Genomic DNA, 26,795 nt, shown 5'->3' with positions numbered 1-26,795 from the left:
GCTCTGGTCATCTCTGCCCTCACCCCTGCCCTGCTCCTGGCCACGGCACATTACAGGGCAGTAGGTGATAAAACCCTGGGGACAGTTTCTACATGTGAGCCTGTTTTTATATTTTTAAAAATGCATACAAGAAAAGTGTGTGTGTGTGTGTGTGTGTGTGTGTGTGTGTGTGTGTGTGTGTAGAAAATTGTCTGGCTGGATAAAACCCAGTATATTTACAAGGGTCTTTTTCTGCCCTCTGGCATTCCAAGTGATTTTACCTTTTTTCTCTTTGCTTATTCTTTTTCATGTTTGTGTATGAAGCTATATAATAAAAACAAAGTGGCTGGGCGTGGTGGCTCACACCTGTAATCCTAGCGCTTTGGGAGGCTGAGGCAGGTGGATTGCCTGAACTCAGGAGTTTGAGATCAGCCTGGGCAACACAGTGAAACCTCATCTCTACTAAAATACAAAAAAACTAGCTGGGTGTGGCAGCATGCACCTGTAGTCCTAGCTACTTGGGAGGCTGAGACAGAAGAATTGCTTGAACCCAGGAGGCGGAGGTTGCAGTGAGCCGAGATCGCACCACTGCACTCCAGGCGGGGTGACAGACAGGCTGGGTCCCATCTCAAAAAAAAAAAAAAAAAAAAAAAGAAAGAAAGTTTTTTTCCCCCCTTTTGACTATCTTGCTGTGAACCTGTCACTGTCCAGGTCTCCTTGCTTGGACTTTTGGGAGAAACACCCCGTCTTGCAGGAGAGCTGATTCACTGAGAAAGTTCTAGTCTTGTGGCTCTGAGGGGGCCCCATCTCACAGCTCATCATGGCATCTGCAGGAGCCTCACCCCGGCTGACTTGTTGCTAGTGGCAGACTTCTCCCTGGCCAGGTGAACCAGCGACAGCAGGCACAGCTCTGGGGAGCCCTGCTTGTCAGGGGCGGGCTCCTCGTCACTGTCCACACTCCGGCTCAGCAGCTGCTCATTCTCGGACGAGGCATCGTTCTCGCTGCAAAAACAAGAACGATGGTCATTAGCAGCGCCTGGGGGGACTGCAGCCCTGACAGGTTCTCCTGTGGTGAACTTCTCCATTGCCCAGCTGTGGACAGTGGGGGGCAATGACTTGTTTTTCAACTGGGCACCTTGTGGGCACGGGACCAGGGGACGTGAGATGAGACAGATACACCGGTGGCTTCCTGCTTCCTTCCAAACAAGTCCATGGTGGGTGACCTGCAGGCGTCTAAGGGGCTGGGGCTGCCACTGCGCGTGGGAGGCATCCACGGGCCTCTCCTTCTCTGCTATCTGACACGCAGTGGATGCTCCATAAAGGTTCATTGAATATGTCCTAGATCCCTGTATCTAATCCCAGTAAGCACCAAGTTCAACTGGTGTCTTCATGTTAAGCAAATAGATTGATGTGGCTGGCAATGAATCCATGCTGGCTGTCTGGAGTCATTTAAAAGGGAGCTGAATGGAGCCTTGTGCCTGGAAAGCCCCCTCTTGACTAGGGGGGTGACCTGGCTGACCTGTGTGCATTGCAGAGGGTGGCACAGCAAGCCCCAGCGGGTGAGGTGGGTGGGCGGTCGGAGGCACGAAGCCCAGGTTCATGCCACCTTGTGGTTCACAGCCCACAAAGAACCCAGGGTCTGCCCTTGGCACATGTGGGTTGGAGCTGAAACTCTCTTAAAACCATTCCAAGTCTATGAAAAACAATATTCTTTTTAAGAAGCATCCTGCTTGCTTCCTGTGGTTTGGCTGAAGACCTTTTTTTCTTAAAAAAAGGATTATATTTGTTAGTAACTAGGTTACAGCAGTGAAGCCCACAGGCAAACACAACCCTAGAGACAGGGTAATACAAAGAAAATGAGAACCATCATGAAGCCCCAGTGGGATCCACTTCCTCATCAGGCTTCAGGGCCTCACAAGGAGGTGGTAGGGCCCATCGCTGTCCCCACTTGAGAGCAGGTGAGATGGAGCAGGTGAGGTGGAGCAGGTGAGGTGCAGTAGGTGAGGTGGAGCAGGTGAGATGGAGCAGGTGAGGTGCAGTAGGTGAGATGGAGCAGGTGAGGTGGAGCAGGTGAGGTGCAGTAGGTGAGATGGAGCAGGTGAGGTGGAGCAGGTGAGGTGCAGTAGGTGAGGTGCAGTAGGTGAGATGGAGCAGGTGAGATGGAGCAGGTGAGGTGCAGTAGGTGAGATGGAGCAGGTGAGGTGGAGCAGGTGAGGTGCAGTAGGTGAGATGGAGCAGGTGAGATGGAGCAGGTGAGGTGCAGTAGGTGAGATGGAGCAGGTGAGGTGCAGTAGGTGAGATGGAGCAGGTGAGGTGCAGTAGGTGGGATGGAGTAGGTGAGGTGGAGCAGGTGAGGTGGAGCAGGTGAGATGGAGCAGGTGAGGTGGAGCAGGTGAGGTGCAGTAGGTGAGGTGGAGCAGGTGAGATGGAGCAGGTGAGGTGGAGCAGGTGAGGTGGAGCAGGTGAGGTGGAGTAGGTGAGGTGCAGTAGGTGAGATGGAGTAGGTGAGATGCAGTAGGTGAGGTGGAGCAGGTGAGGTGGAGCAGGTGAGGTGCAGTAGGTGAGATGGAGCAGGTGAGATGGAGCAGGTGAGGTGGAGCAGGTGAGGTGGAGCAGGTGAGATGGAGCAGGTGAGGTGGAGCAGGTGAGGTACAGTAGGTGAGGTGGAGCAGGTGAGGTGGAGCAGGTGAGGTGGAGCAGGTGAGGTGCAGTAGGTGAGATGGAGCAGGTGAGATGGAGCAGGTGAGGTGGAGCAGGTGAGGTGGAGCAGGTGAGATGGAGCAGGTGAGATGCAGTAGATGAGGTGGAGCAGGTGAGGTGGAGCAGGTGAGATGGAGCAGGTGAGATGCAGTAGGTGAGATGGAGCAGGTGAGGTGCAGTAGGTGAGATGGAGCAGGTGAGATGCAGTAGGTGAGATGGAGCAGGTGAGGTGCAGTAGGTGAGATGGAGCAGGTGAGATGGAGCAGGTGAGATGCAGTAGGTGAGGTGGAGCAGGTGAGATGGAGCAGGTGAGATGCAGTAGGTGAGATGGAGCAGGTGAGGTGCAGTAGGTGAGATGGAGCAGGTGAGATGCAGTAGGTGAGATGGAGCAGGTGAGGTGCAGTAGGTGAGATGGAGCAGGTGAGATGGAGCAGGTGAGATGCAGTAGGTGAGGTGGAGCAGGTGAGGTGGAGCAGGTGAGATGGAGCAGGTGAGATGCAGTAGGTGAGATGGAGCAGGTGAGGTGCAGTAGGTGAGATGGAGCAGGTGAGATGCAGTAGGTGAGATGGAGCAGGTGAGGTGCAGTAGGTGAGATGGAGCAGGTGAGGTGGAGCAGGTGAGGTGGAGCAGGTGAGGTGCAGTAGGTGAGATGGAGCAGGTGAGATGGAGCAGGTGAGGTGGAGCAGGTGAGATGGAGCAGGGAGGTGGAGCAGATGAGATGGAGCAGGTGAGGTGGCACCCCAGGTCCTGTCTCCAAGACCCAAGGACAAACAGCAGGGACAAAAGCTCAGTGCCTTGCTGTCTTTTAATGTACAATTGTCAGGGTTCAATTTGTATTTAATTTTTGTGTATGAAATAAGTATATATTTTTTCCTAGCAGGGCCTCTGAATTTTCCCTGTCCTCAACTGCAACTCAAGTCATGGGGCATGTCTCTGCCCTTTTAATTTCTGGAAAGAAGAAATGCCTGAAAAACAGAAGGGAGAGGCTGAGACAGAATGAGATAAGGCTGGGCTGGAGGCTGAGGAGCACATTCAGTCTCTAGGGAGGCCCTATTTAAGAGTTACATCCATGCAGGGTGACCAGGTCCTGTCCTTGGTCCTGGGAGCAGCAGCTTGGATCTGGCACCTCCCGCCAGTCAGGCACAATGGGGCTTAGACCACAGATTCCTGCAGGGGTGGTGGTGGCTGAAAACTGATCAAGTGGAATTGAGTCACTTGGAGGAAATAACCACCCCAACACATTCTTTGCTTTTCCTTCCTCGTATGCAAAGACTTTGTATTTGTCTGCCTCCTGCCCGTGTGTCAGGGGTGTTGAGAGACACGGGAGTTTTCCAGGTGAGACAATGCAGCTGGCAGTGCTTTATGAATGCCAAAGCTCCACACAGATGCTGGATCGATTATTATTTCTCGACAGGAATGGCTTTGCAAGGCGAATCACGGGAAGATCATGGGGTGGGGGCGGGAGAGGAGGGCTTAACCTCTGCTCTTCCTCTAACCGGTTTGGTGACCTTCTGGTGGCCTCTGTGCCCCATCTGCCAAGGGAGGCACTGTTGTGGGGGTGTCCTTCCAGCGCAGCCTGCAGTGGCCGTGGGGCAGAGGCTGGCAGCGGGCTCCAGGCACATTGCCTAGCTGGGAGCTCGTGCTGCGGGGTTGATTTTTGGAAGCTATGCAGGACCAAGTCCAAATGACCATCCCACTGGATGAATAGAACATTGACTTCCCTCTTCCCTCGATTTCAGAGCAGGGGCTGGTTCCACACCTTCCTGTGTGGGAAACACAGGAAAGGCTTCACCTGCCAAATCTCCTCCTCCAGGGGCCTCTTTACGCCACGTGGCTCCTTGGGAGCCTGGACTCAGACCCCGGCCCTGCTGCTCACTAATGTGTGACCTTGGGCAAGTGACAACTTCCACACCTCAGTGCGGTATCCTATAAACAGGGATGATGTGAGCACCTTGCTCCAGCGCTGTGGAGGGAAGATGTGTTCACAGCCCTAGCCCAGCACCTGGTGGGCAGCAGGCACCTAATGCTGTTAGCCATCATCACCACGGTTGTTACCAGCGTTGCGGTGGCAGCAGTACTGGCACCGCCGCGAGTGGTACTGGTGTGTTGGCTGCAGCAGCAGTCATAGGGGTTGCTGCATGCATCCTTGGCTTATGTTCTGTCCTCCCAGTCTGGGGAAGGGGCATGAGGAAGTTGGATGTTAAGAGGAAGGCCCAGGGAATTTGGCAGGGTGCAGGGACAGGAGCCTCACCCGAGAGCAGTGGGCAGCTGTTCCCACAGGCTCCTCACACTGCCTGACCCCTGCCAGTCAGCAGAGAGGCGGCAGGGACTGTCTGTCGCTGAACATCCCCACGGTGTCCCAGGCTAGCCTGTCAGTGCACCTGGCTGCACCCTGGCTCCCCTCCCTGCTCAGGATCCACAGGACCCCAGCTTCAGCCTGGCGCTGGGGGCTTCCACATACCTCTTGGTGGGCTTTGCTGGAGTTGCTGTCAGCTTCTCAAATTCATCCTTCTCAGAGAACATCACCACGTTGTCTGCAGGGAAATGGGGAGGTTGGGGAGACAAGAGTTAGAATTGGCTCATGGCTCTGCGCTCAGCTCAACCCTGTTCTTCCTGTTGGGCAGAGCTGCCCGGTATCTGCGTGGCACCACCCCGCGGTAAGCACAGCATGGTTCAGCATGCGAGAGCAGAAGTAGCGAGTAGGCCGCTGCCGGGGACGCCCTCCACCCAGAGACGGGCACCACGCACATGGGGTGTGGAAGCCCCGGTTCACAGACCTGGGGCCTCTTTCTTCTCCTCGTCCTTGCTCACTTGGGCCTCCACACTCTTCCCCGGGTGGCTGGTGCAACAGGCTGGGGAGAGAGGAGGGAGTGAGCAGCCAGGATCTCCGACAGGGGGAGTTGACGGAGAGTCCAGGAGGCAGGGCACCGGCGCATGGGGGCCGTCACCTGGGGCAGAGGGCTTTGTCTTCAGGATGTAGAACATGATGATGAGGACGATGGCGATGGCCATGATGAAGATGGTGGACATTGCAATGATCAGGGCAGTGGCCAGATGTCCTTGGCCTGAGAGTTCTGTGGGTGGAGAGAAGACATGAGTGACCCAGAGCTCAGGATTCCTGCTGCTCTTCCCTCCAGGACTACGGCCCCTGGAAGCAATGTGCCTGCCCCTGGGACGCTTTCAGGGAACCCTGAAATCTGAGGCGCTTGCTTAGACTGAGAACCAAGTCCTCCACGTTGGTTTTGGCTGCCAGACCAGGACTGCCCACAGCCCTGCTCGCTGCCCTCAGACTGGCCTCTCCAGACTTCTCTGGGGTCATCTGGTTGTTCCTAGGGAGTTTGCTCTTGCTTCTACTACTTTGGGAACCTGAGGGCAGGGTTTGGTGTGGAGAGGAAGAAAGGCCAGTGAACAAGAGTGTCTAGAAGGCAGCACAGTCAAGTTTGGGTATTTCCAAACAAAACTCAGGATTCCTCTCTCCTTCCGAGCTTTCATCCGAGCACCACCTAACTCTAGGATCAGCTCTGGATTCCGGGTTTGGCTCCATCCTGCACCTCATGCAATTTCAACCTAAGTGTCATTGTAAAAGCCCCAGGGCACAGGTGGTGCCTGGGCAGGGCCACCTAGTCCACCTGCTCTGCCGCCTCCACCAGGCAGTCCCTCAGTCACCCCGGGGGATTTTGCTCACTTCCCAGGTTAATATCGACCTTGGATTGCATAAAATGCCCTGAAGCTCGTTCTCATTCTCTAAAATAACCAAACAGGACTCTGATTCTCTTAAAGTAAGATCCAGATTTGCCACCACCCAAATAGACAGGAGACAAGCATCTGAAGCTCTCGGATCATCTCGGGGGAGGTAGTGCCAGAGTTGAAAACCCCGCATGTGGGCGCTGAGCCTCCCCTGTGGGTGCATCTGCAGGAAAACCAGCCTCCCAGCATCATGTGAGGAATACCTGTAATAGCATTTGCTTGCCAGGTCTAGATGACATAAGTGTTTTAATATTCTCCATGTTGTGAGCTCCTCCCCCCGGGGCCTGTGCAAATGAGATTCATATATCCTCGCCCAGCAGTCCTGCCTTTTGCTCTGCGTTAGCGTGTGAGAGGCCCAGTGATGAGGCTGACGAGCTGGGTGCTCTGAGGGATCTGGAAGGTACCTCATGGCTCACTGAGACCCGGACCCGAAACATGTTTCAATAACGGCTGGCACTAAACCAGTGAGAGGGAAAGGCCAAGCCAGCTGGAGGGCTGACTCTGAGAGACATATTGAACTTTGGGGTCTTCCTAAATCCCTTCTTCCCTGGTTAGAGAGAATGAAATGTGCTTTCTGCAAGTGAATATTAAAGTGCCATGGTCAGCAGGTTTATATGAAAGCCAGTGATAGAACTGCTGTTGACTCCCAGCCAAACCAAAGCCCAGGACGCCTAGTCTCTCCTCCTGGCCCGGCTTGCAGCTGCCTGTGCTGCCCACCTGCCGCTCTGCCCCCGCCTTCATCACCAGCACCTCCCATCGGGCCCAGGACACCCATGGAGGGATCAACTCCGCTCCTTGCAGAGATAATGACTTCCTGCACGGAATGAGGGGGGCACCATGTCATTCAGTTACATTAGGGAGGTGAGACCAGGTGGGGAAGCGCACCGTAATCATTACTCATAATCATTTCCTCTCTTCTTCCGAGCTTTCATCCAAGCACCACCTAACTCCAGGTGATCGATACCCGAGCACCCTTCTCACCTTTGTGGGCATGCTGGAAGGGAGACAGGGTGCTGCTGCCCGAGGTGCCAGGGAAGTTGGCAGAGGCTCCTGAAGTGGCTCCCACACCTGCAAGGAAAATAGAGTCCCTCAAATGATCCAGAGAAGCTCCACCTTCAAAAACGCTGCCACAGAGCTCTGGATTCGCGATCAAGAATGGGCTTGAGGCAGTGATGGCTGAGGGAGCTAAATATTTGTATTTCTTAGAGTGTTTAATGAACCCTAAAGAGAGTCATCATTATTGTTCTTTTTTTTTTTTTCGAGACAGAGTCTCGCTGTGTCACCCAGGTAGGAGTGCAGTGGCACAATCTTGGCTCACTGAAAGTTCCGCCTCCCAGGTTCATGCCATTCCCCTGTCTCAGTCTCCCGAGTAGCTGGGACTACAGGTGCCCGCCACCACGTCCAGCTAATTTTTTTTGTATTTTTAGTAGAGATGGGATTTCACCATGTTAGCCAGGATGGTCTCGATCTCCTGACCTCGTGATCTGCCCGCCTCGGCCTCCCAACGTGCTGGGATTACAGGCGTGAGTCACTGCGCCTGGCCCGTTACTGTTTTTTAAATAAAAACATTCATGTGATAAGTCTGCTAAAACTAAACAGTATGGGTTGAGGAGTTTTGCAAGCCTCACCAACTCAATTTTTCTACGCATGGAGACAAAGTATATGAAATCCATAAAAATAAGCAACATAGAATGTGTATATGAAAGTACTATTAGGGTGATACAATATTTGACTAATTCCTTCAATTACATACAGTAGGAATGTGTTAATGCTTTTTCCAGTCATAAAAGTAATATATGCTTACTATTAAAAATCTAGAAAAGGGGACTGGACGCGGTGGCTCACGCCTGTAATCCCAGCACTTTGGGTTTGGATTGTTGTTCAGCATCAGTCTGAGAAAATAGCTTCTTGATTTATACATATAAATATTGTTGTGGGAAGGAGGCTGGTGATAAAAGCGTATGAGATAGTTATCTGTATGTAGTATGGGTACAAGTTCTTCTTGTTAGAAGAACAAGAGGCAGCGGATCACGAGGTCAGGAGATCGAGACCATCCTGGCTAATACTGTGAAACCCCGTCTCTACTAAAAATACAAAAAATTAGCCAGGTGTGGTGGTGGGCGCCTGTAGTCCCAGCTACTGGGGAGGCTGAGGCAGGAGAATGGCATGAATCCGGGAGGCGGAGCTTGCAGTGAGTGGAGATTGCGTCATTACACTCCAGCCTGGGTGACACAGCGAGACTCTGTCTTAAAAAAAAAAAAAAAGTAGAAAAGGGGCCGGGCATAGTGGCTCACGCCTGTAATCCCAGCACTTTGGGAGGCCAAGGTGGGTGGATCACTTGAGGTCAGGAGTTCGAGACTAGCCTGGCCAACATCGTGAAACCGCATCTTTACTAAATACAAAAAATTAGCTGGGTATGGTGGTGCATGCCTGTAATCCCAGTTATATAGGAAGCTGAGGTAGGAAAATCGCTTGAACCTGGGAGGCGAAGGTTGCAGTGAGCTGAGATCACACTACTGCACTCCAGCCTGGGCAACAAGAGTGAAACTCCGTCTCAAAAAAATAAAAATAAAAATAAAATAAAATAAAATAAAAATCTGGAAAAATAAGAAGATGAGAAAGGAGGAAAAGAACTACCCATGGCCTCCTTGGCTAAGTTCACTTTTGCTGTATTTCTCCCTAGGATTTTTCCTCAGACATGTTTTACATAGCTGTGACCAGTTTCCGAGCAAGGTGTGCTCTGCCTTCCCTTACAGCTATGCTTCCTAAAACTCCCCTTCTACGGAAAAAGTGTCACTTAGCGGGGATAAAATGGAAGCTGATTTTGCTCTCAGTCAAATCACTAAGAAACAACCATTCAGCCAAAACAAAAACATTCCACCACAGAACAGATCACGTCCTGTACCAGACCTCCTAAAGAAGACCAACCTTCTTTTAGGCCAGACTTCAGTTTTGCAAAGAATAAAAACCAACATGTTTCAAATGCATCTCCCACTCTCTCGCTTTTGCCTCTACCAGTTCTGGAGAAATCTGTGAAGTGCATTTGGTCTAAAGAAAAGCAGCCCCTGAGTCAAGGACAAGGCCAGCTGCTCTCCCCAAATCAAGGTACCTCCCCAGCCTGGCCCAGCCCAGAGGAATGGCCCAGCACTGCGCCTGGTCAGCCCATGCAGCGAGGCTTCCAGGAGAAGCAAGCTTCCTAGTTGGGCTGTTTTTGTTTTGTTTTGTTTTGTTTTGTTTGAGACAACGAGGATCTCACTCTGTCACCTAGTCGGGAGTGCCGTGGCATGATCTTGGCTTACTGCAGCCTCTGCCTCCTGGGCTCAAGTGATCCTCCCACCTCAGCCTCCTGAGAGGCTGGGAGTACAGGTGTGTGCCACCACACCTGACTAATTTTTGTATTTTTAGTAGAGAAAAATACACGTTGGTCAGGCTGGTCTTGAACTCCTAACCTCAAGTGATCCACCTGCCTCAGCCTCCCAAAGTGCTAGGACTACAGGTGGGAGCCTGTCACCCACACCTGGGCTGGCTGTTTTCTTTAGTAGGAAGTTCTCAGGAGAAATGCACACCCTTGTTCTGTGAGTGGGGGCAGCCCAGGAGCCAGTGGCCAGCTGAGCTATCCACTCGTGTCTCCCCTAAATGGAGGGGCCACAGGAGAACGAGCTGGATGCTTCTCTGTCCTCTCACCTTGTAAAGCACATTGGCAGCTTGGCCAAGGAAACATTAGGCTTGGGAGGGACCAGGGCAGCTAAGAGTGCCTGGGACTGTCATAGGGTATGTAAGAAACGTCACCTGCCTTGTGTTTCTGGATAATGAATGGAAGATTTTTTCCTCCTGGGCCTCAAACTTATGACAAGTCTTTGCTTTCTTAATTTAGCCTCTTACTTGGCCTCGGAACCAGTGTTCTTGTTCGGGAAAGAGCTGGCCAGGCGCGGTGGCTCATGCCTGTAATCCCCGCACTTTGGGAGGCCGAGGTGGGAGGATCACCTAAGAGGAGTTTGAGACCAGCCTAGCCAACATGGAGAAACCCCATCTCTACTAAAAATACAAAAATTAGCCGGGCCTGGGGGCAGGCGCCTGTAATCCCATCTACTGGGGAGGCTGAGGCAAGAGAATTGCTGGAACCCAGGAGGCAGAGGTTGCAGCGAGTCGAGACCGCACCATTGCACTCCAGGCTGGGCAACAAGAGGGAAACTCCATCTCAAAATAAATAAATAAATAAATAGATAAACAAACAGCTGGTGGAGAGGTGTGTGCCCCTGGCTGAAAAACCACAAACCCATGTCAAACAACAGAGCATCCCCCTCACAGACCTTACTGAAGTTGCTCTGGAAGTCTCCAGCGTGATAAGAGGGCTTCAGACTGTGTGCCCATTTCTGTTTGCTGGGAGGTAGCCTCCCCCACTTCATCAGGTGAGTAAGCACAGGGGCATCATAGCACAGTTTCCAGCATGACCTAATTTCCTTTATAAGGGCAAACAAGACATTGAAAAGAAGCTGATCTATCTGTTCAGTAAGGCGCTCAAGGGATACACTGTCAGAGCAAAAGAACAGCCATGGGCTGTCTGTGAATGTTTGTCATCTTCGTCTCTTCTTGTCCCTTCCTGCCGGGGCTTGCAGGCTGCTTCAGGTGACAGGGTTGGGGATAGGGACACAAATATGCCCAGGCCTGTGGTCTAGAAACGAGCGATAAACGCAGCCTAGTGAGCACACAGACACTTGTGGAATGCCTCCGCAGCCCTGCAGGGTTGGTTACGCAATGACGTCCCCAAACAATGCCTGCAGACATGACATCTTCCTGCAGCCACAGGCACCCACCTGCCCTCGGCCGGCTGGCTGTGCCTCTATCCTGATCACCAGACATTTCCCTCCCCAAACACCCCCAGCTGGCGCCAACCAAACAGTCCCTGACTGTGCCGGGCTGCAGGTATAGGCTGGGTGCTCCCTGGTGTGCAGGGATCCCTGAGTTGCTGAGAGAAACGCTTGCTCTGAGCATGTGTGCGCAGCCGAGGAGGTGGTGGCCAGGTGGGTGGGATGGTGGACCCTGACATTTCTCCAGAGCTCACCCTCTCATGTCAGGACTGGGGCTGAAAGCCAGCATCCAATCAGCCAGACCCACAAGCCTCCTCAGGTTCCAAAGTTCCCAGGACCACTAGAGCATCTACAGGGAGACACTTCCCACGAGACCGGTCAGGAGAATCCCAGTCGCTAGATCGTTGCCCAAGGAGCAGGAGGACATGGGGATTTCAGACCTGCCTACAGGCCACCCACGCCACCAAAGGGCAGCAGCTCACTTCCTGACATTGGGCCTCTTCCCTGTGCTCAGAGCTCGGCAACAAGGAATGGAGCTGCCCTTTCAGCAGAAGGGAGAGGGACGAAGACCCTCAAATCACAAATAAAGGCAAAAGTGCGCTAGAATTTCCAGAGTGGCAGCGCCATGGCCAACAGACCTCGAGGGAGTGTGCTTGTGGCGAAAAAGGAAAAGGATCTGCCCCGAGAGCAGCTGTTTTATAAAAGCAACGCATGGCTCGTGTGGAAGCCAAAGGAGTGGATCTCACAGAAGTGGAGCAGCATAGAGCTGGGGAAGGAGAGGCTGGTTAACAAATACAAAAGTCCAGCCCGGCAGGAGCAGTTGTTCTGAGCTCTAGCACCCAGACTACAGCTGACAATAATGCACTGTATATTTCTCACAGCTACAAGAGAGGATTTGGAATGTTCGCTACACAAAGAAGTGATACATGTTTGAGGTCATGCATATCATAATTACCCTGACCGGATCATGACACTTTGTATACACGTATGGAAATTTCACTCGGTACCCCACACATATGTGCAATTATTACGTGTCAACGGAAAGAACCAACATCCAGCTTACTTGGTCTGTTTTGTCCACAATTCAGTGACTCTGCCCCTGGGCAAGACAGAAGGTGTGCTAAGACCAGAGGGGGTGTCAAACGGGAGGTGGTGGGCCTTGCCATCCCTGGCTGCCCCCGCACGCGTCTCTCACCTCTGCTGGCTGCCACTGTCACTACACATACAACCTACAAGAACAGGTGGGCAGATCCGGTCCCAAAGTGCCAACCTGGGGTAGCACTGGGTGTGGTTTGAGGGCAGATAATGAAGGCACCTGCAGAGCTTGAAGCAGGGGTTGGGTAATAAGCCCGGGTTGTTCTGCTGTTTTTCAGGAGAGTCAGAAAAATCGCCATGGGAAACAAGCACCTACTCTGCATTACCCCTAAACGCTTGAAAAAATCCATGCCAGAATCACACAAGTATGCATTTCGATATTATTAGCATACCAGCATCCTGTTGAATGCACGTGATGTCTAAAAGAGGTTTGGGCAAAACCCAGCACATTAAAAGGAAAAGAGAGCGGCCTGGGCTAATCCTCTTCCACTCCTTCTGCTGTCACCAGCTGTGGGTCCACAGACAAACCCTCCAGCCTCACAGGGTGGTGGGTGGGGCTGGGCAGGGTGGGGCGCGAGCAGGCCCAGGGGCCTGGGCTGGAGATACAGCCCTGGTGCCGTCCCCAGGACAGGCACTGGCACCCCCTGCACCTGCGTGCAGGTTCTCCTGGGCCAGGGTCTACGCCTGTCTACTGAGGATTAACTCCTCACTAACCAAATATACAGTGTCTGGAGCTTTCCCCCCATTCCACTGTGTGCTGTGTGTTTCGGTTCATCTGCCTCTTGGCATGCCTGTTAAGTGGAAGGTGCTCCAGGTGGGTTTCTGTTGGGTGGCCAACTGCGGGTCCATCTCCCCTCGTACACTTCCATGTGCACCCGAGTTTTGAATAAGCAAAGCTGGGGTGTTTGATAAAAGCTGGTATGAACTGCAGTCCCAGAAAACAGGCAAAAATGTCCATACAAGGCCTATATTAAAGTGAAAATGAGGCCAGGCCAGGTGGCTCACGCCTGTAATCCCAGCACTTTGGGAGGCTGAGGTGGGCAGATCACGAGGTCAGGAGATTGAGACCATTCTGGCCAACATGGTGAAACCCCATCTCTACTACAAATACAAAAAAATAATTAGCTGGGGGTGGTGGCACACACCTGTAGTCCCAGCTACTCAGGAGGCTGAGGCAGGAGAATCGCTTGAACCCATGAGGCGGAGGTTGCAGTGAGCCGAGATCACACCACTGCACTCCAGCCTGGGTGACAGAGCAAGAATCCGTCTCAAATAAATAAATAAATAAATAAATAAATAAACAAACAAACAAAGTGAAAATGAGCAGGGACTGGTTCTGCCTAGCTCGCCATGGAGTTCAAGGCAGCGGTGACTCCGGGAAGGGTCTTGCCAGGCACTGTGTTCCCCTTCCCCAGGAAGGCTCAGCCAGCCAGAAGCACACGGCCAGAGGGAGCTACGCCTCCATTCACAGCCACAATAGCTCATACGGGGGCCTTTGAGGTCTGTTAATCCACACAATTTAGAATCTCGCCAGTATGCATTAGAGGCTGGCTGGGGTTCTCTGCAGAGGGTAAAAGATTGCACTTTTAGGAATGATCTGTTTATTGATTCTTACAGCTGTCAACAAGGGGTCCCAGACTGTGGCACTGGCTGTGTACCCCCTAGTGGCAAATTCTGAACTGTGGGCAGACTCAGCAGAGACTCCCGAGCTGCTCAAAGTGGGATTCCCTGGGAACCTGCTAGAAATGCTGAGTCTCGGGCCCACCGGGACCCACTGTCAGAATCCATTGCTCAGCGGGTCCCGGGAGATGTGTGCGCAGTCAGGTCTGAGAGGCTCTGCGCCAGGAGCAGATGAACGCTGGTGTCTGGGAGGCTGGGAAGCCTGCGTCACACCTGAGGGGCGGTGCTTGCTGTTTCGCATCACAGAAGGGCACCCAGGCATGAGAGATGGAAACCACGGGAGTACTCAGAGTAGCGGAGATTTCTCCAAAAGGCCAGCCTGCTCGGGCTTTGCCTCAGGGGCCTGCATCACCGATGACAAGGAAACAGCTGCCAGGCTATTGCAATCTTAACCCTCTGACCGCCATTTATTTATTTACTTATTTAGAGACAGAGTTTCGCTCTTGCTGCCCAGGCTGGAGTGCAATGGCGCAATCTCAGTTCACCGCAACCTCCACCTCCCAGGTTCAAGCGATTCTCCTCCTCAGCCTCCCGAGTAGCTAGGATGACAGGCATGCGCCATCATGCCCAGTTAATTTTGTATTTTTAGTAGAGATGGGGTTTCTCCATGTTGGTCAGGCTGATCTTGAACCCCTGACCTCAGGTGATCCACCCGCCTAGGCCTCCCAAGGTGCTGGGATTTCAGGGGTGAGCCACCGCACCCGACCCTGACCATTCTTTCTAGGGAGGGATTTCTGCTGCCCAGCGTCCCAGGCCCTGGGGCGCCCTCTCGGGTCTGAACCGTAGCCAGGCTAGAACCGGCAGTGTAGGTGGACGAGGCTCCGTGGTGCACCTGCCCTCTCTCCACACTAGGAAGCTGCCTAATGGGGAGGCCTTCTGCCCAGTGGTTCCCAGCACCCTGAGTGCGTAACTGACTTCCCAGCCCTGGATCTCCGCCTGGAGCTTCAGGCCACCTCTGGGTTAGCTATCTAGGTCTGGATTTCCCACAGTCGCCTCAAATTCCACACACAGAGTCTCTATCTTCCCTCCACCTCCCCACTAAGCACCCTCTTGCCCCTGCCTTCTGCAGCTGAGCAAGTGGCACCATGTCCACATGGCCAGTCACGGAGACACCTGAGTGTCCTCTTCTGAATCTCTTTCCCCTTCTGTGTGCCGTCCGCACCCCTGGTCAGCGAGGGAAGTGCAGGCCAGCTCATGGGTGGTGGAGCCACGCCGTCTGCTGGGCTGGGATACTTCATCTCTGGTCAGTGCCCGGCGCCTGGCCCTGGAGTGGGCACTCCACATGCATCGCCCACGCCATCACACCTCTCCTCCCAACAATCATGTCCCCAGTCTGCAGATAAGGAAACTTTCCCAGGGGTGATCACTTGTAATGAAACCCAAGCCTGATGCTGGACCCTATCTTCCTCTCTATTACGCCAGGGCAACGTGTTGACCTCGCTGCCCGCACTGTCATTACAACACGGATCCATTTATGCAGGATGGTGCAGGGAAAACAGAAAACCAGAAAGCTCTGGTTGCCCCAAGTACGTCTTGCTCTTTAATTTAACTGAAAAATAACCGAAGGCCTTTTCATCTCTTTTTGCCGGGCTACAGGGCTCCACAGTATTGCAGTCACTGAGTACAGGCTCAGAGCTGGGGGTAAGTATGTTCTAATCCAAGGTGACAACCAACCCACAGCCAGGACTGATCTGCAATCTGACGTCTGTCCTCTTTGGTTTCCCTCTTGTTACTTGGCAACCCCAGAAACTGGAATGATTTTATTCCATTTTAAAGGTAAATATGCGTTGCTTTTTCATTTCTCCTCAGGATTATTTGAGGGCTGCATCACATTAATTAATACCCTGAGGCACTCACGATGTGCTTCTGGGTGGATACGGTGGGCAAAATTGCCCCTGAGCCACACAGCAGCCTGGGCAGTGGGCACCACTGGGAGCTGCCCTGGGCAGGAGAGGACATGGAGGCTCTGGGAGGTGAGAAAATTCGTTTAACTCAGGCAGTGAAGTTCCAGAGCAGGCTCATAGCCTACCCTAGTGGTTCCCAAACTTGCTAAAAATGTACATTCTCTGGTTCATCCAGACCTGATGAATCAGGGGGTGGGCCCAGCAATTAGAGTCATAAGAAACCCCCATGGTGCTCCTCTGAGAATCACCCCCCTGAAACCCTCTGCTTCACAGAGATGCAGAGAAGCCGCCATCTCTTTTAGGATAGGAGGTGGTTGCACTGCACAGGTGCCTCAGCGTGGGGTTCAAGCCCAGGAGGTGTGGGGGAGCGCTGTGGGCACTCCTAGGCTGGGGAGACCCTGGCACTGACCTGGGCTCACTCCTGGCTGGTGCCTCCCCTGCAGCTGCGACCCATTGTCTGCTGCAGCTCTCCTAAGGTGTGTGTCATCCTCAGTCAGGGGCCCTTGGCAAGTCTGACTGTGGTTTCCATAATCCACCATTTGTTGCTACAGAGTACCAAGGATGTGAATTTCGTTTGGCAAGGGCCCAGGTAAATCAAGAAAACAGAGGGGAGAAGGAGGTGCTCTTGACCACAACCGTGGGTTTGAGGAAGACAGGGCCTGCTGGACCTGGGCAGCCAGTTGGCAATTTCGGACTCCTGATGAAATGTTTCCTGAATCCCTGGCTGTCCAGGGTGAGGCTGCTGACGACGGTCCTGTGTGTGGGTCTCAGTGACTCCACGGGGCTTTCTAGCTCTGACGTTTTGCTGACTGCTGGGCAGGTGCCTGGGGTAAAAAGATCTCTGGATTGAGACCAGTGCAGGCCTAGAGGTGGAGAGCATCACTCTATTTGGCATTCACACTGAGGCCCCGACCCAGGCAGGGCTCCATCCACCCCAAGGCCTAGCTGGCTGCATCTCCCCATTTTCCAGATGGGCAAGCCGAGGCCTGGGGCCTTGCCCAAGAGGCCTCTAACGAGAACACAGCAGGACTGTCTATTTCTCTGCTGATCTCCCTCAGGGCTGGATTCTAAGGTCCTACCCCAAGGCCTTCCTGGGGGCCGGCTTTCCGTTAAGCAGGCAAGGGCAGCAGGTGGGAGTGGGGTGCGCTCGTCTTTAAAATCTTCAGGACTCAGGGACTGTGCTTGCTTTCCACATGTGACAGACCTCACTGCTGGACTTAGAGAGGCGACCCTGCCGTGACTCGAGTCTATTCTGGCTGCCACATTGGACACTGAAGGCTGCGCCGTGTGAGAGCTCTCGAACAGAAGGGCCCCTGAAGAGGGCTGCTCCTCTCCCAGGTTCCACAGGCAAAGATGCTTTTCCGAATAGGTAGGGAGTGTCTGACATCTTTCCAGACTGGTTCTTCATCCCAGAATGATCTGGCCTTGAGTCAGCCTAGATCCCCACAGAGGACACGTGGGCCATGGCAGCTGGTTCCACCATGGGTCAGGCTGGCAACCGAGCTGCGGCCTCCTCTAATTTGTAAATTAATTAGCATACGGCTGGCCAGGAAAGTGGATTTGAAGATGAGCAAACCCGTTGGTGCAGGGCTCATGCACTTCAGTGATTTGGAAGGGACAGAATGGCTCTCCCTGCAGCACAGCCCACAGCACAGAACCCTCCTCCTGGCTTGACCAGGAGGAGGGAGGAGATGCTGCACCCCATTCCTGCTCCTCCCCTTCCTTCCAGCGTGGTAATTTGCAGGCCCTCTTTCTTCTCCTGGACAACATTATTACGAGACACGGGGGTAGTGGGGCCTTACGGAGAGCAAAGAGAGGCAGGGTCCCAGGGTCAGCTGCTCCTCCACCCTTGAAGGAGCCGGAGGGTGGCAAGTGCTCCTGCAGCCCGGGACCAGACACCCAGCTTCCTCCCAGCTGCCTGTCCTACCTGCCTTCGTCTCTCCCAGATCACACATCCAAGAGTCCACCCAGCACATTCCTCTGAGGCAGAGGTACCTGGCCCTTCCTCATAAACAGATGCCCATGAAAGCCAGACTGAAAGAACAGGAAAGAAACACCCCAAGGCAGGATTATAAACTCCTGAGACTGTTAACATGTGCTTTGTGGAATCGGTTTCATTAATTGTGATCACATTTATATTTTCCTTGGCCTCACTATCACCTAGCACTTCGTAGTACTTTGCAAAATAGTAGTACTTTGCCTCTGTAATCTCCTTGGCTTTTACAATAACCATGTGAGATTGGTAGGTCAGATGTTAGTACCCCCACATTACAGATGAGAAAACCGAGGCTCATGGAGGTTAAGTGACTTGTCAGGTAGCTGGTGGCCAACCTGCACTAAAACCTCAGCCTCTGACTCAAGGCTCAGCTGTGGCAGACCTCCCTGCCTTCATAGACCTGTCTAGACAGGCCACAGGCACACTTTCACTAATGCTGTTACTGTGATTCACCTTGTCCAGGTGCCAGGATCGGCTCCTTCCTACACCCACTCTAGTGAAAGAGACCCGTGCTGAACAAATACCGTGCTGGTGGAAGGACAAAGACACTCACATTCCTTGGTGTTGGGGGGTGCCAGGAGGCAGGAGTAGCAGACCATGCCGTAGATGTTCCTGGGTCTGTTCTCCAGCATGTAGTAGCTATGGCGGAGAGATAAGACAAAACAGACAGGTGAGCTGGACAGCACACAGGCAGGGACTGGCGCAGAGAGCACGGCGGCCGGTCTGCAGGCCCACAATCCAAGTTGGGTATGAGGCCACGTCCAGTCAGCCGCCCGCTCTATCCACTCAGTTTCCTTGGGGTTTCAGCCTGTATTAAAATGGAGCATTCTTTTAACAATATGGAGCCGCCAGTGTGGGCCGTTCTTTTAATCTCAGCCCCTTTCTGGTTCCTCTCTCTGGTGGCTGTGTTTAGTGTGTGTGCCATCACCATCATCCACCAGAAATATCCCTGTGCCCCCACATGCAGGCCCTGCTTAGCCCCCAGGGGTCACACCAACCAAGGCCAGACCCTCCTGGAGGAGGAACACGCCCTCGGTGGGCGCCCTCCCCAGAGCCTGCAGCCTGCTGGGATTACGGGCGTCAGTGTGCCTCTGGGACACGTGGAACTCCCAGGCCATCTGCGTTGCTGCTGAAAGCCACCAGAGTGCAGCTGCAGGAGACAGACGGTTGTGCTGTCCAGAGAGGTCAATGCAGGTGGCCCTCATGACAGCCGGCAACACAACCAGGTTGCAAGTGCCTCCTCCTCAGGAAGCACTTCACGGAAGACACCCTTGGAAGAGCAAAGCCTTTACGCTGGGGTTGCACATACAGCGCAAGGAACAAATCATTCACAGTAGCTCCGTTTGAAGTCCTTCAGCTCCCAGTGATGTTCCATTTTGTCTTTCAGCTCCCCGATGTCACAGCGCCAGCCCCGTGGCTATATGACGGCTCAAGTCCTGCTCTCAGGGGTCTGCCCTGTGCCTGTGCTCCCTGCAGCTGCTCCACTCCCAGGCACAGCCTCTGCTGGCACCACCCTCTCCTTGGGGCTCCCAGCTCGGGCGCCTTCCCTCTGCAGGCTGTGGCTCCTACCCTAGGCTGGGCCCATTTTCCATAAACAAATGCTCAGCGGAGAGCGTGGAGCCGTTTGTCACAAGGTGAGAAGTTGATTAAATAACATGAGTGGCGCCAATGCTTTCCCTATTGCGATTCAAGAGCTGGGATGAGAAGGAATATTTCCATGGCTGTTTTCTAATCTCTTTTTTATTAGCCAGGCCCCATAGAGGCCCCTGCTGATGGTAGTGCTAAGCAGCAACCTGACGTGGGGGTCTGTGGGCTCCCGCCTTCCTGAGCCTGGACTGTTACCAGTAATGTTAGGACCATAATTGCCTGCTCTCCCTCAAAGCTCTTTATCCTCAGATCCCTGTGTATCTTGTAAACATTAATTAACCAATCTCAAAACACCTCCCAGAGAAGCCACGACAGCCAGTTTTACAGCTAAGCCTCTCGCAAATCTACCTTCTGCCCTCCAGAAGCCACCTCTTTCTATGAGGCAGGCCAAGGCACGTGTCTGCCACCTGGCCTTGTGAGCTCACGGGCATGTGGGCCAGACCAGGTCCACCTGCAGCTTTCTAGTGTCCCCAACCCAAGCTGACACTTCTGAGAAACATCTCGGGCTCCTAGGCGGCCCCCTACTCCACATCTCATCTCCTCCGTGCCTCACCTCCTCTTCCCTCGCCTCCTCCACCTTTTCTCACTCTGCCTCCAGGCATTCTCTCTCCCACCTAGGGGGATTGGTCCCGCTCCCGGACTAGGAGGCCCTCCAGGGCAAGCCTTGTTCACATCTGTATTTCCTTGGACCTTGTGCTAGGTACTGAGGAAGGATGGTTCTCTGTAAACATTGGCTGAATGAATGAATGACACCAAGTTCTTCTCTGTGGAACTTCGATGCTGAGGTGGACAGAGGCCCCAGAAGGCCCCTCTGCCCATCCTAGTTCACACCCCAGGTGCCGGGCTTGGTCTCTGTCATGGGTGATGCTCCACGGCCACACGGTAGGTGCAGAACACCCGGCCATAGGATGGGTGCCCACTGGGGCCACTACATTCTGAGCATGGGGAGGGCGGTGGCTCTGTCCCACAACTGCATCTTTGGCTTGTCCTGGGCACCCAGGTACCTTCTGTCACAGGCTGGCCACCCTCATCCGTGGGGGTCATGTGCATGGGTCAAGCTATGCAACCTATCAAGTCACTCAGTTAAGGAATATTGAAAGGTAATAAACCTTTTTTTTTTCCTGAGACAGAGTCTCCCTCTGTTGCCCGGGCTGGAGTGCAGAGGAGCAATCTTGGCTCACTGCAACTTCCGCCTCCCAGGTGCAAACAATTCTCCTGCCTCAGCCTCCCAAGTAGCTGGGATTACAGGCACGCACCATGACGCCTGGCTAATTTTTGCATTTTTAGTAGAGACGGGGTTTCACCAGTTGGCCAGGCTGGTCTCGAACTCCTGACCTCAAGGGATCCACCTGTCTTGGCCTCCCAAAGCATTGGGATTACAGGCCTGAGCCACCGTGACTGGCCGGTGATAAACTTTTAAAAACACATTGGCTCCAAGAGGCTGTTATGAAAGTGTGCTTCCTCACCTCGTGAGTGTTCAGTGCCTCCTGACAAGAAGCCACCGTTTTCTAGCATGTGCTGCTGCACACAACATTTCTAAATGTTAGGTTCTCTCTGTGGGAGTAGCCTAAACTCCGCACGGTATGGCTTACACCTGGGTCTCTCATCCTGGGCTGCACAGCAACGAGGAACACGTGCCTGTCTTTTTCTGCCTGAGCTTGTCACCAACCCGAAATCAGGTGTTCATTTAGGGATCTCTGGCCCAGCTACAGAGTGTCTGCTCCCTTCGTCTTTCTGGAAAGGTCTAATTTCCTACATTTTGATCCATATTTGGCTTTCTTCCTAGGTCCCCCAACCTCTGTTCTATATTGGTTGATTAAGGTGTACAGCCCAGGACAAGAGTCAGTTTAAATGGGTCCTCTAGGATCTGTTGTTTAGGGACGGACTTTCTCTCAGTCAGTAGATATAGATTTTCCCAGAGAGTTCCTTTCTTCAGAACTCTCATGCCTGTAAGGGACGCCGCAGGTTCCCAGATGTTCATTTTTCTCCAACCGTGTTGGTGTGCAGAACCAGTCAGAGCCGCTGTGTCCTGCCCCCTGCCCCTGCCATCCAGAACCGCAGCTAGCGAATCCTCCGGGGTGAGAAGGCGCCCTGGAGAGGTGGAGAAACGTAACCTCTCTCCTGCTTTCCTCCTGTTTTGGTTCCCAGGTCCTCCCACACAACCTCTCCCCACAGGAAAGCCTCGGGTGCTGCTCATTGTTCAGCGAGTGTCCTGGCCACACAGCCGGGAGGGCGGAGCATCAGGAGGAGTACCTGCCAAACCAAACCACATGCAGGGGCCGGGGCCCGGGACACACTGGGATGAGGCAATTCGCATCCGTAGCCTGACAGCCACTCGGATTCAGGAATGAACGCAGCCTTTCATGGAGCTAGTCACACCGGTCTGCCAAGACTCCTGTGATCCTCCTCTGTGACACAGCATGACAGCCTCACAAGAGGAAGTGGGGCCTCCAGGGTCCTACTGTGGGGAAGCCTTGTCTGCAGTAGAGGGGGCGGCATGAGCCCCTAAGAGGAGCTGGGATTCGGAGGCAAGGTGGGGGCTTTCAATTTTGGTGGCGTTGGGACTGGCAGCGATGATTTGAGCAGACACAGCACATCGTGGAGCCAGCCTGGAAACTGCTCCCATCGTCTGCACCGCTGTGCAGTGCGAAGGCACTCTGAGGCGCGCGCTGAGGGTGTCTCTGCACAGGGTCCCTTGCCTGCCCAGCAAGTGTGCTGGGCCTTGCTATGTCCTGGGTGCTGAGGGTGGTGTGGACTGAGCAGTTCACTGTCCCATGGAGCAGGGCAGGAGGCATCAAGATTCCAGCACTGGAAAGAATGTTAAAAACCCAGAGAGCAGCCTGCCCACTAATTCTGCAGATGGCCGTCACATTCACCTGAATCCTTCCAGTGTCCAACTTCTTTAGACATTACACACTTTCTGGTAAATGTATCAGAACCAAGCACGTTGTCTTCAGGCCACAGAGTCAGCCCTGGCCTTCGAGTACTGATGGACACCTTCTCGGATCTGAACCGTAGCCCGGCCAGAGCCAGCAGCACAGATCAGCGAGGTTCCGTGGTGCACCCGCCCTCTCCCTGCAGGGGGAATTTGCCTCCTGGGGAACTCTTCTACCACAGCTGCTCCCAGCACCCTGAGTGCGTAGCTGACTTCCCAGCTCTGAATCTCCGCCTAGAGCTTCAGGCCGTCTCTGGGTTAGCTATCTAGGTCTGGATGTCCCATAGTCTCCTCAAATTCCACACACACAGCCTCTATCCTCCCTCCACCTCCCCACCAAACACCCTCTTGCTCCTGTTTTCTGCAGCTGATCAAGTGACACTATTTCCACATGGCCAGTCACGGAGACACCTGAGTGTCCTCTTCTGAATCTCTTTCCCCTTCTGTGTGCTGTCTACACCCCTGGTCAGTGCTCTCTTTCAGGGGGCTCTCAGATTCTTCTTCTCCTCTACCCCCAACGCCTCTGCTCCAGCCCTCTCCCTGCCCACAGCACCCCTGGGCCCGGGGCTCTAGGCTTTCCCTGCTCAGCCATGTCCCTCGCTGCTGCCAGAAGGACGTCCTGCTGTGTCCTGTCTGGCTCAGCAGTCTGTGTGCTGACCTGCATCGGCTTCAAGCTGAAGGTTCAAGTCTTCGGCGGTGGTTTCCAGAGCCTGGTTCCATCTGGTCCCTGCCCTCCTCCTCAGCTTGTGCACACCTCCAGGAGTGCAACTCTTGCTCTGGCCACAGGGACCCAATCAGAGTCCCAGGCGCTACCCAGCTGCTCAGCCCTCTGAGCTCTGGCATCAGCATCTCCACTTGCAGGCCTCTGTCCTACTTCTTAGCCTAACTCATCCAGGTATCACCTCCACAAATCTCCTAAGACCCCTACTGACACTACCTCCCCAGCCATGAGGTGAGAAGTCCTTCTGCAACTCCTAAGACACTCTGAGTATGCCTTATGCACTGAGCTGTGGTCATCTCCCCCATCCCCACCGGCCTCATCACTGCCGCCACCTCTCCCACCTGTACCAGCTGTACCAGAGACACCACCACTGCTTTTATTTTTAGTCTCTATTTGTAGCCTTTGCAAAGCATTATGCGTTGTGGCCACTAGGGGGAGGAAGCAGCAATAGCCGTGGTTCAGGATTTTCTGGGGATTGACAGCGTATTTTCCTGGTCCCTGGCAGAACTTGCTGAGGTGTCCTGCCTGGAAAAAGGAAGATTTTCTTTCTCTCTTTCAGGCTAATTGCATTTTCAGGTTTTTTTTCAAAACCTCTGATGCATAATCATTTTGGTGGGATTATAGTATCATATGACTCAAATATTTTTATTGATAGCGTCCCCACAGTGTTCCCAGAATACTAAAAATACTGCTTTTGTATGAAATTTTAGTTTTCTTTTTCCCAAAGTGTTTCACCTGTGTTACTCTACTGTAAGTATTCAAGCAATTTGCTTCCTTTTGGTGGTCAGAAGATATTAGGATGGTTAATGGCCACTTAGGAGACACAGAGGCAGAGGCTGATGGGCTGCCTGTCCACCGCAGGGGCCAGGACTCTCCGTCCTGGATGCTGCCCCTTGTGGGACAGGACCAAGGCCAGGTGTGTGGCTGCACTGAGGCCTGCAGTGTCCATGACCCCCTGTTCCCAAGGTCCTTGCCCATCGCCCCTTGGGGTTTTCTGCAGAAAGCATCCCAGGGTTTGCCAGGAGGGCCTGTGCTTACCCAGGAAGACAAGGGCCACACTCGGCATCATTCTCCATGTCCCCCGGCGTCAGCACGGTGGCCCGGAAGAAGCCCTCACAGTCTTTGTGGCGCCTGCATATCTGGTAGCCTCCTTTGGAAAATTTCTCCGCCGGGCAGGGGACGCAACCATAGTCCTCGTCTTTGGTGCCGTAGCCACAGGACTGGCCGGGGGAACAAGAGAGGAGACACAGGTGGGTGCAGCAGCCAAACCACACCGACTCGGCCCACGGTCCTTGGGTAGTGACGTGCCGGCTGTCTCCGGAAGCTACTCTTGCTGGGCCTTGGTTTCCTGGCTCCTCCTTACTGCAAAGCCCCCAGGAACCAGCTCACGCTCCGGGTCTGTTCCTTTCCTTGCCACTCTCTAGACACTGCCCCTCTTCTGAGCCTCCCTGAGATGAATTCAGAGAGCTGCTGGAATGCCCAGGCAGTGCAGGTAGCACTTGGCATCTGACTTTCCTCAGCTTGCTACAAGAACCCGACACTGAAACCCTGGAGGTTTCCCTTAGTGCTTAACAGAACACCCAGGCTTAGCTTGTCCAGAGGAGGAGGGAGATGCGGCACTCAGGAAAAAATGTACTAGTACTAGAGAACATTTCAATCCTGCTTCCAATCAGATGACCTGATGCTCGTTTAATCAGGGTAGAGTGGGAAAGTAGTCCTTTAAAAACATTGCAGAACTGCTGAAAAATCTGTTTACGAATGCTCAGGCGGAGAGTGCCGTTCCTGGGCTCACGGCAGCTCTCGCCATCAATCTCAACGTCCAGGGAGTGTGACCGGCTGGTTTGATACACCCTGGCGACCCCTCACGCAGCAATGCAGGCTCAGGGGAACAATGCCGCAAGCAGGAGGCCTCCCCTGAGAGCGCACGAGGCCCCAGGAGGGCTGGGTCCTTACCAGGTAGGGCTCCTCCCCTGGCCCGCAAGGGGGGCACTCCTGGCACAGCCCCGTAGTCTGGTTGTAGTATTCGTTCTCGCCGCAGTTTGAGTATTCCGCTTGGGCCGAGCACATCAGAGACACCTGCCAACAAAGAGGGGTGTTGTGGCCTCCATACCTCCTTAGAAACATGTGTGACTCCCCCAAGAGCCCAAGGCTGACATAGGAAGGAGGTGCCCTGTGGTGGGGGCTCTGCTGGGGGCTCAGTCTGGGAAGGTGCCAGCTTGTGAGTGCTCACTGCTGCTAAGTCTCCAGTGGCTCCTGGTTGATCACCTGGGCATGGCCAGCCCCCACCAGAACCACCCTGCCTCAACCCTGCTGGCCAAGCCTCGTCCCACCATCAAGGCCTGCTCTGAATTCTCCTCGTCAACGCACTTGCCAAGGTCATGGAGGAGACGCCCCTGTCCCCCACTGAGCCTCTAATACAGTGGCTCCTCAGAAGGCCAGCATGGCCAGGAGGATGGGGATGGGGGTCTGAGTCTTCCAAGTCTTTCTCAGCTGTGGAGCCCCTAAGCATGAGCTCATCACATAGACACTGGGCTGTGTGTATCACACCACAAACAAGCACTTAAGAACGTTTATATCCTTGAGACCCTAGGAAGGGAGCTACCAATGAAATCAATCTAACTTCAGCCTGGGGCCGAATTCCGTGCTTTGCAGGCCTGGTTTCATTTCACCCTCAGAAGAACCCTGTGAAGGAGGGACTATGACCAGCATTCCCATTTTACAGCTGAGGAGGCTAAGAAACGGTCCAGCCATCACCAGGATGAGGGCGCTGTGAGAGTGAGGGGCTCTGACCACTTACCACCAGGACGGGGAGCCAGGGCGTCTGCGTGTAGTCCCCCACATGGGCCATCCTCTCCCAAGGGCTTACCTGAAAGACACACATCATTAGCTGGGCACTGGCGGTAGCCCCCCAACTGGGGGTCCGGCTACCTGTAATTTAACCCCACTGGATATAAAGTGCTTTCCAGCAAACAGAGGGGAAACTATACATCCTAAAAGAAAAGCAGACGTGAAGCTGAAGCCGTACCCATGCCATTTGAGCTGATTCTGGGGCCTTCCCAGCCTCGCGGCCATGCCCAGGAGGGAGCCTGAGAGGAGGCTGGGAGCGCATGGAGGGCCCACGGTTAAACCTGAGGTTAGTGATTGTGTTTCTCGTGTTCAGAGGGTTTGGAGAAACCCAGCCTTACAAGAGCTTTAAGTCTAGAGTCCTCCAGGCCAGTCCTGGCCTTTGGGCCCCGGACACAGGAGGACCCCTGGGAGAGAATGCCAGGAATCAGATTCTGGTCTGTGCCCCCTCTGAATGCTCTCCCAGCCCCACCGTAAGGTTCTGCCCCTCTCTGTTAAGAACAGGTTGTCCACCCAAGTGGACAAGTCCAACAACCTAACTTTACAGTTGAGATGGTGGGAGCCCAGAGAGGTTAAGTGACTTGCCCCGGGTCACACAGCTACTTAAGGGACTGAGCATGGCTGCAGCTGAGGTGTTCTGATGCTTTTCACCAACTATTAATATTACACGAATGCACTGCCTTGAGGGAGGAGGTGGGTTTATTTTTTTATTTTTAATTTTAAAAATTTTTTTTTTGCT

The 26,795-nt window shown here is 53.7% G+C and overlaps 1 protein-coding gene across 2 annotated transcripts in view; it reads right to left on the bottom strand.

Moving 5' to 3' along the window:
- EDAR (ectodysplasin A receptor) overlaps window positions 1-26,795 on the bottom strand; it is a 95,717-nt gene that overhangs the window by 12,587 nt on the left and 56,335 nt on the right. The window contains exons 2-10 of one of the 2 annotated variants that reach the window (XM_008008346.3): window positions 26,010-26,078; window positions 25,166-25,288; window positions 24,251-24,432; window positions 18,463-18,548; window positions 7,408-7,494; window positions 5,628-5,753; window positions 5,457-5,531; window positions 5,141-5,213; window positions 822-981 (exon numbers count right to left, since the gene is read on the bottom strand). In XM_008008346.3, coding sequence (XP_008006537.1) covers window positions 822-981; window positions 5,141-5,213; window positions 5,457-5,531; window positions 5,628-5,753; window positions 7,408-7,494; window positions 18,463-18,548; window positions 24,251-24,432; window positions 25,166-25,288; window positions 26,010-26,060 — 963 coding nt within the window. In that variant the 5' untranslated portion in view covers window positions 26,061-26,078. Of the gene's footprint in view, window positions 1-821; window positions 982-5,140; window positions 5,214-5,456; window positions 5,754-7,407; window positions 7,495-18,462; window positions 18,549-24,250; window positions 24,433-25,165; window positions 25,289-26,009; window positions 26,079-26,795 lie in introns of both variants that reach the window. The other variant, XM_008008343.3, reaches the window with a different exon arrangement.

Source organism: Chlorocebus sabaeus, chromosome 14 (genome assembly GCF_047675955.1).
Source record: "Chlorocebus sabaeus isolate Y175 chromosome 14, mChlSab1.0.hap1, whole genome shotgun sequence".
Lineage (NCBI taxonomy): Eukaryota > Metazoa > Chordata > Mammalia > Primates > Cercopithecidae > Chlorocebus > Chlorocebus sabaeus.
Note: the sequence above shows the minus strand (reverse complement) of the source record. Positions and strands in the feature narration are given on the sequence as shown.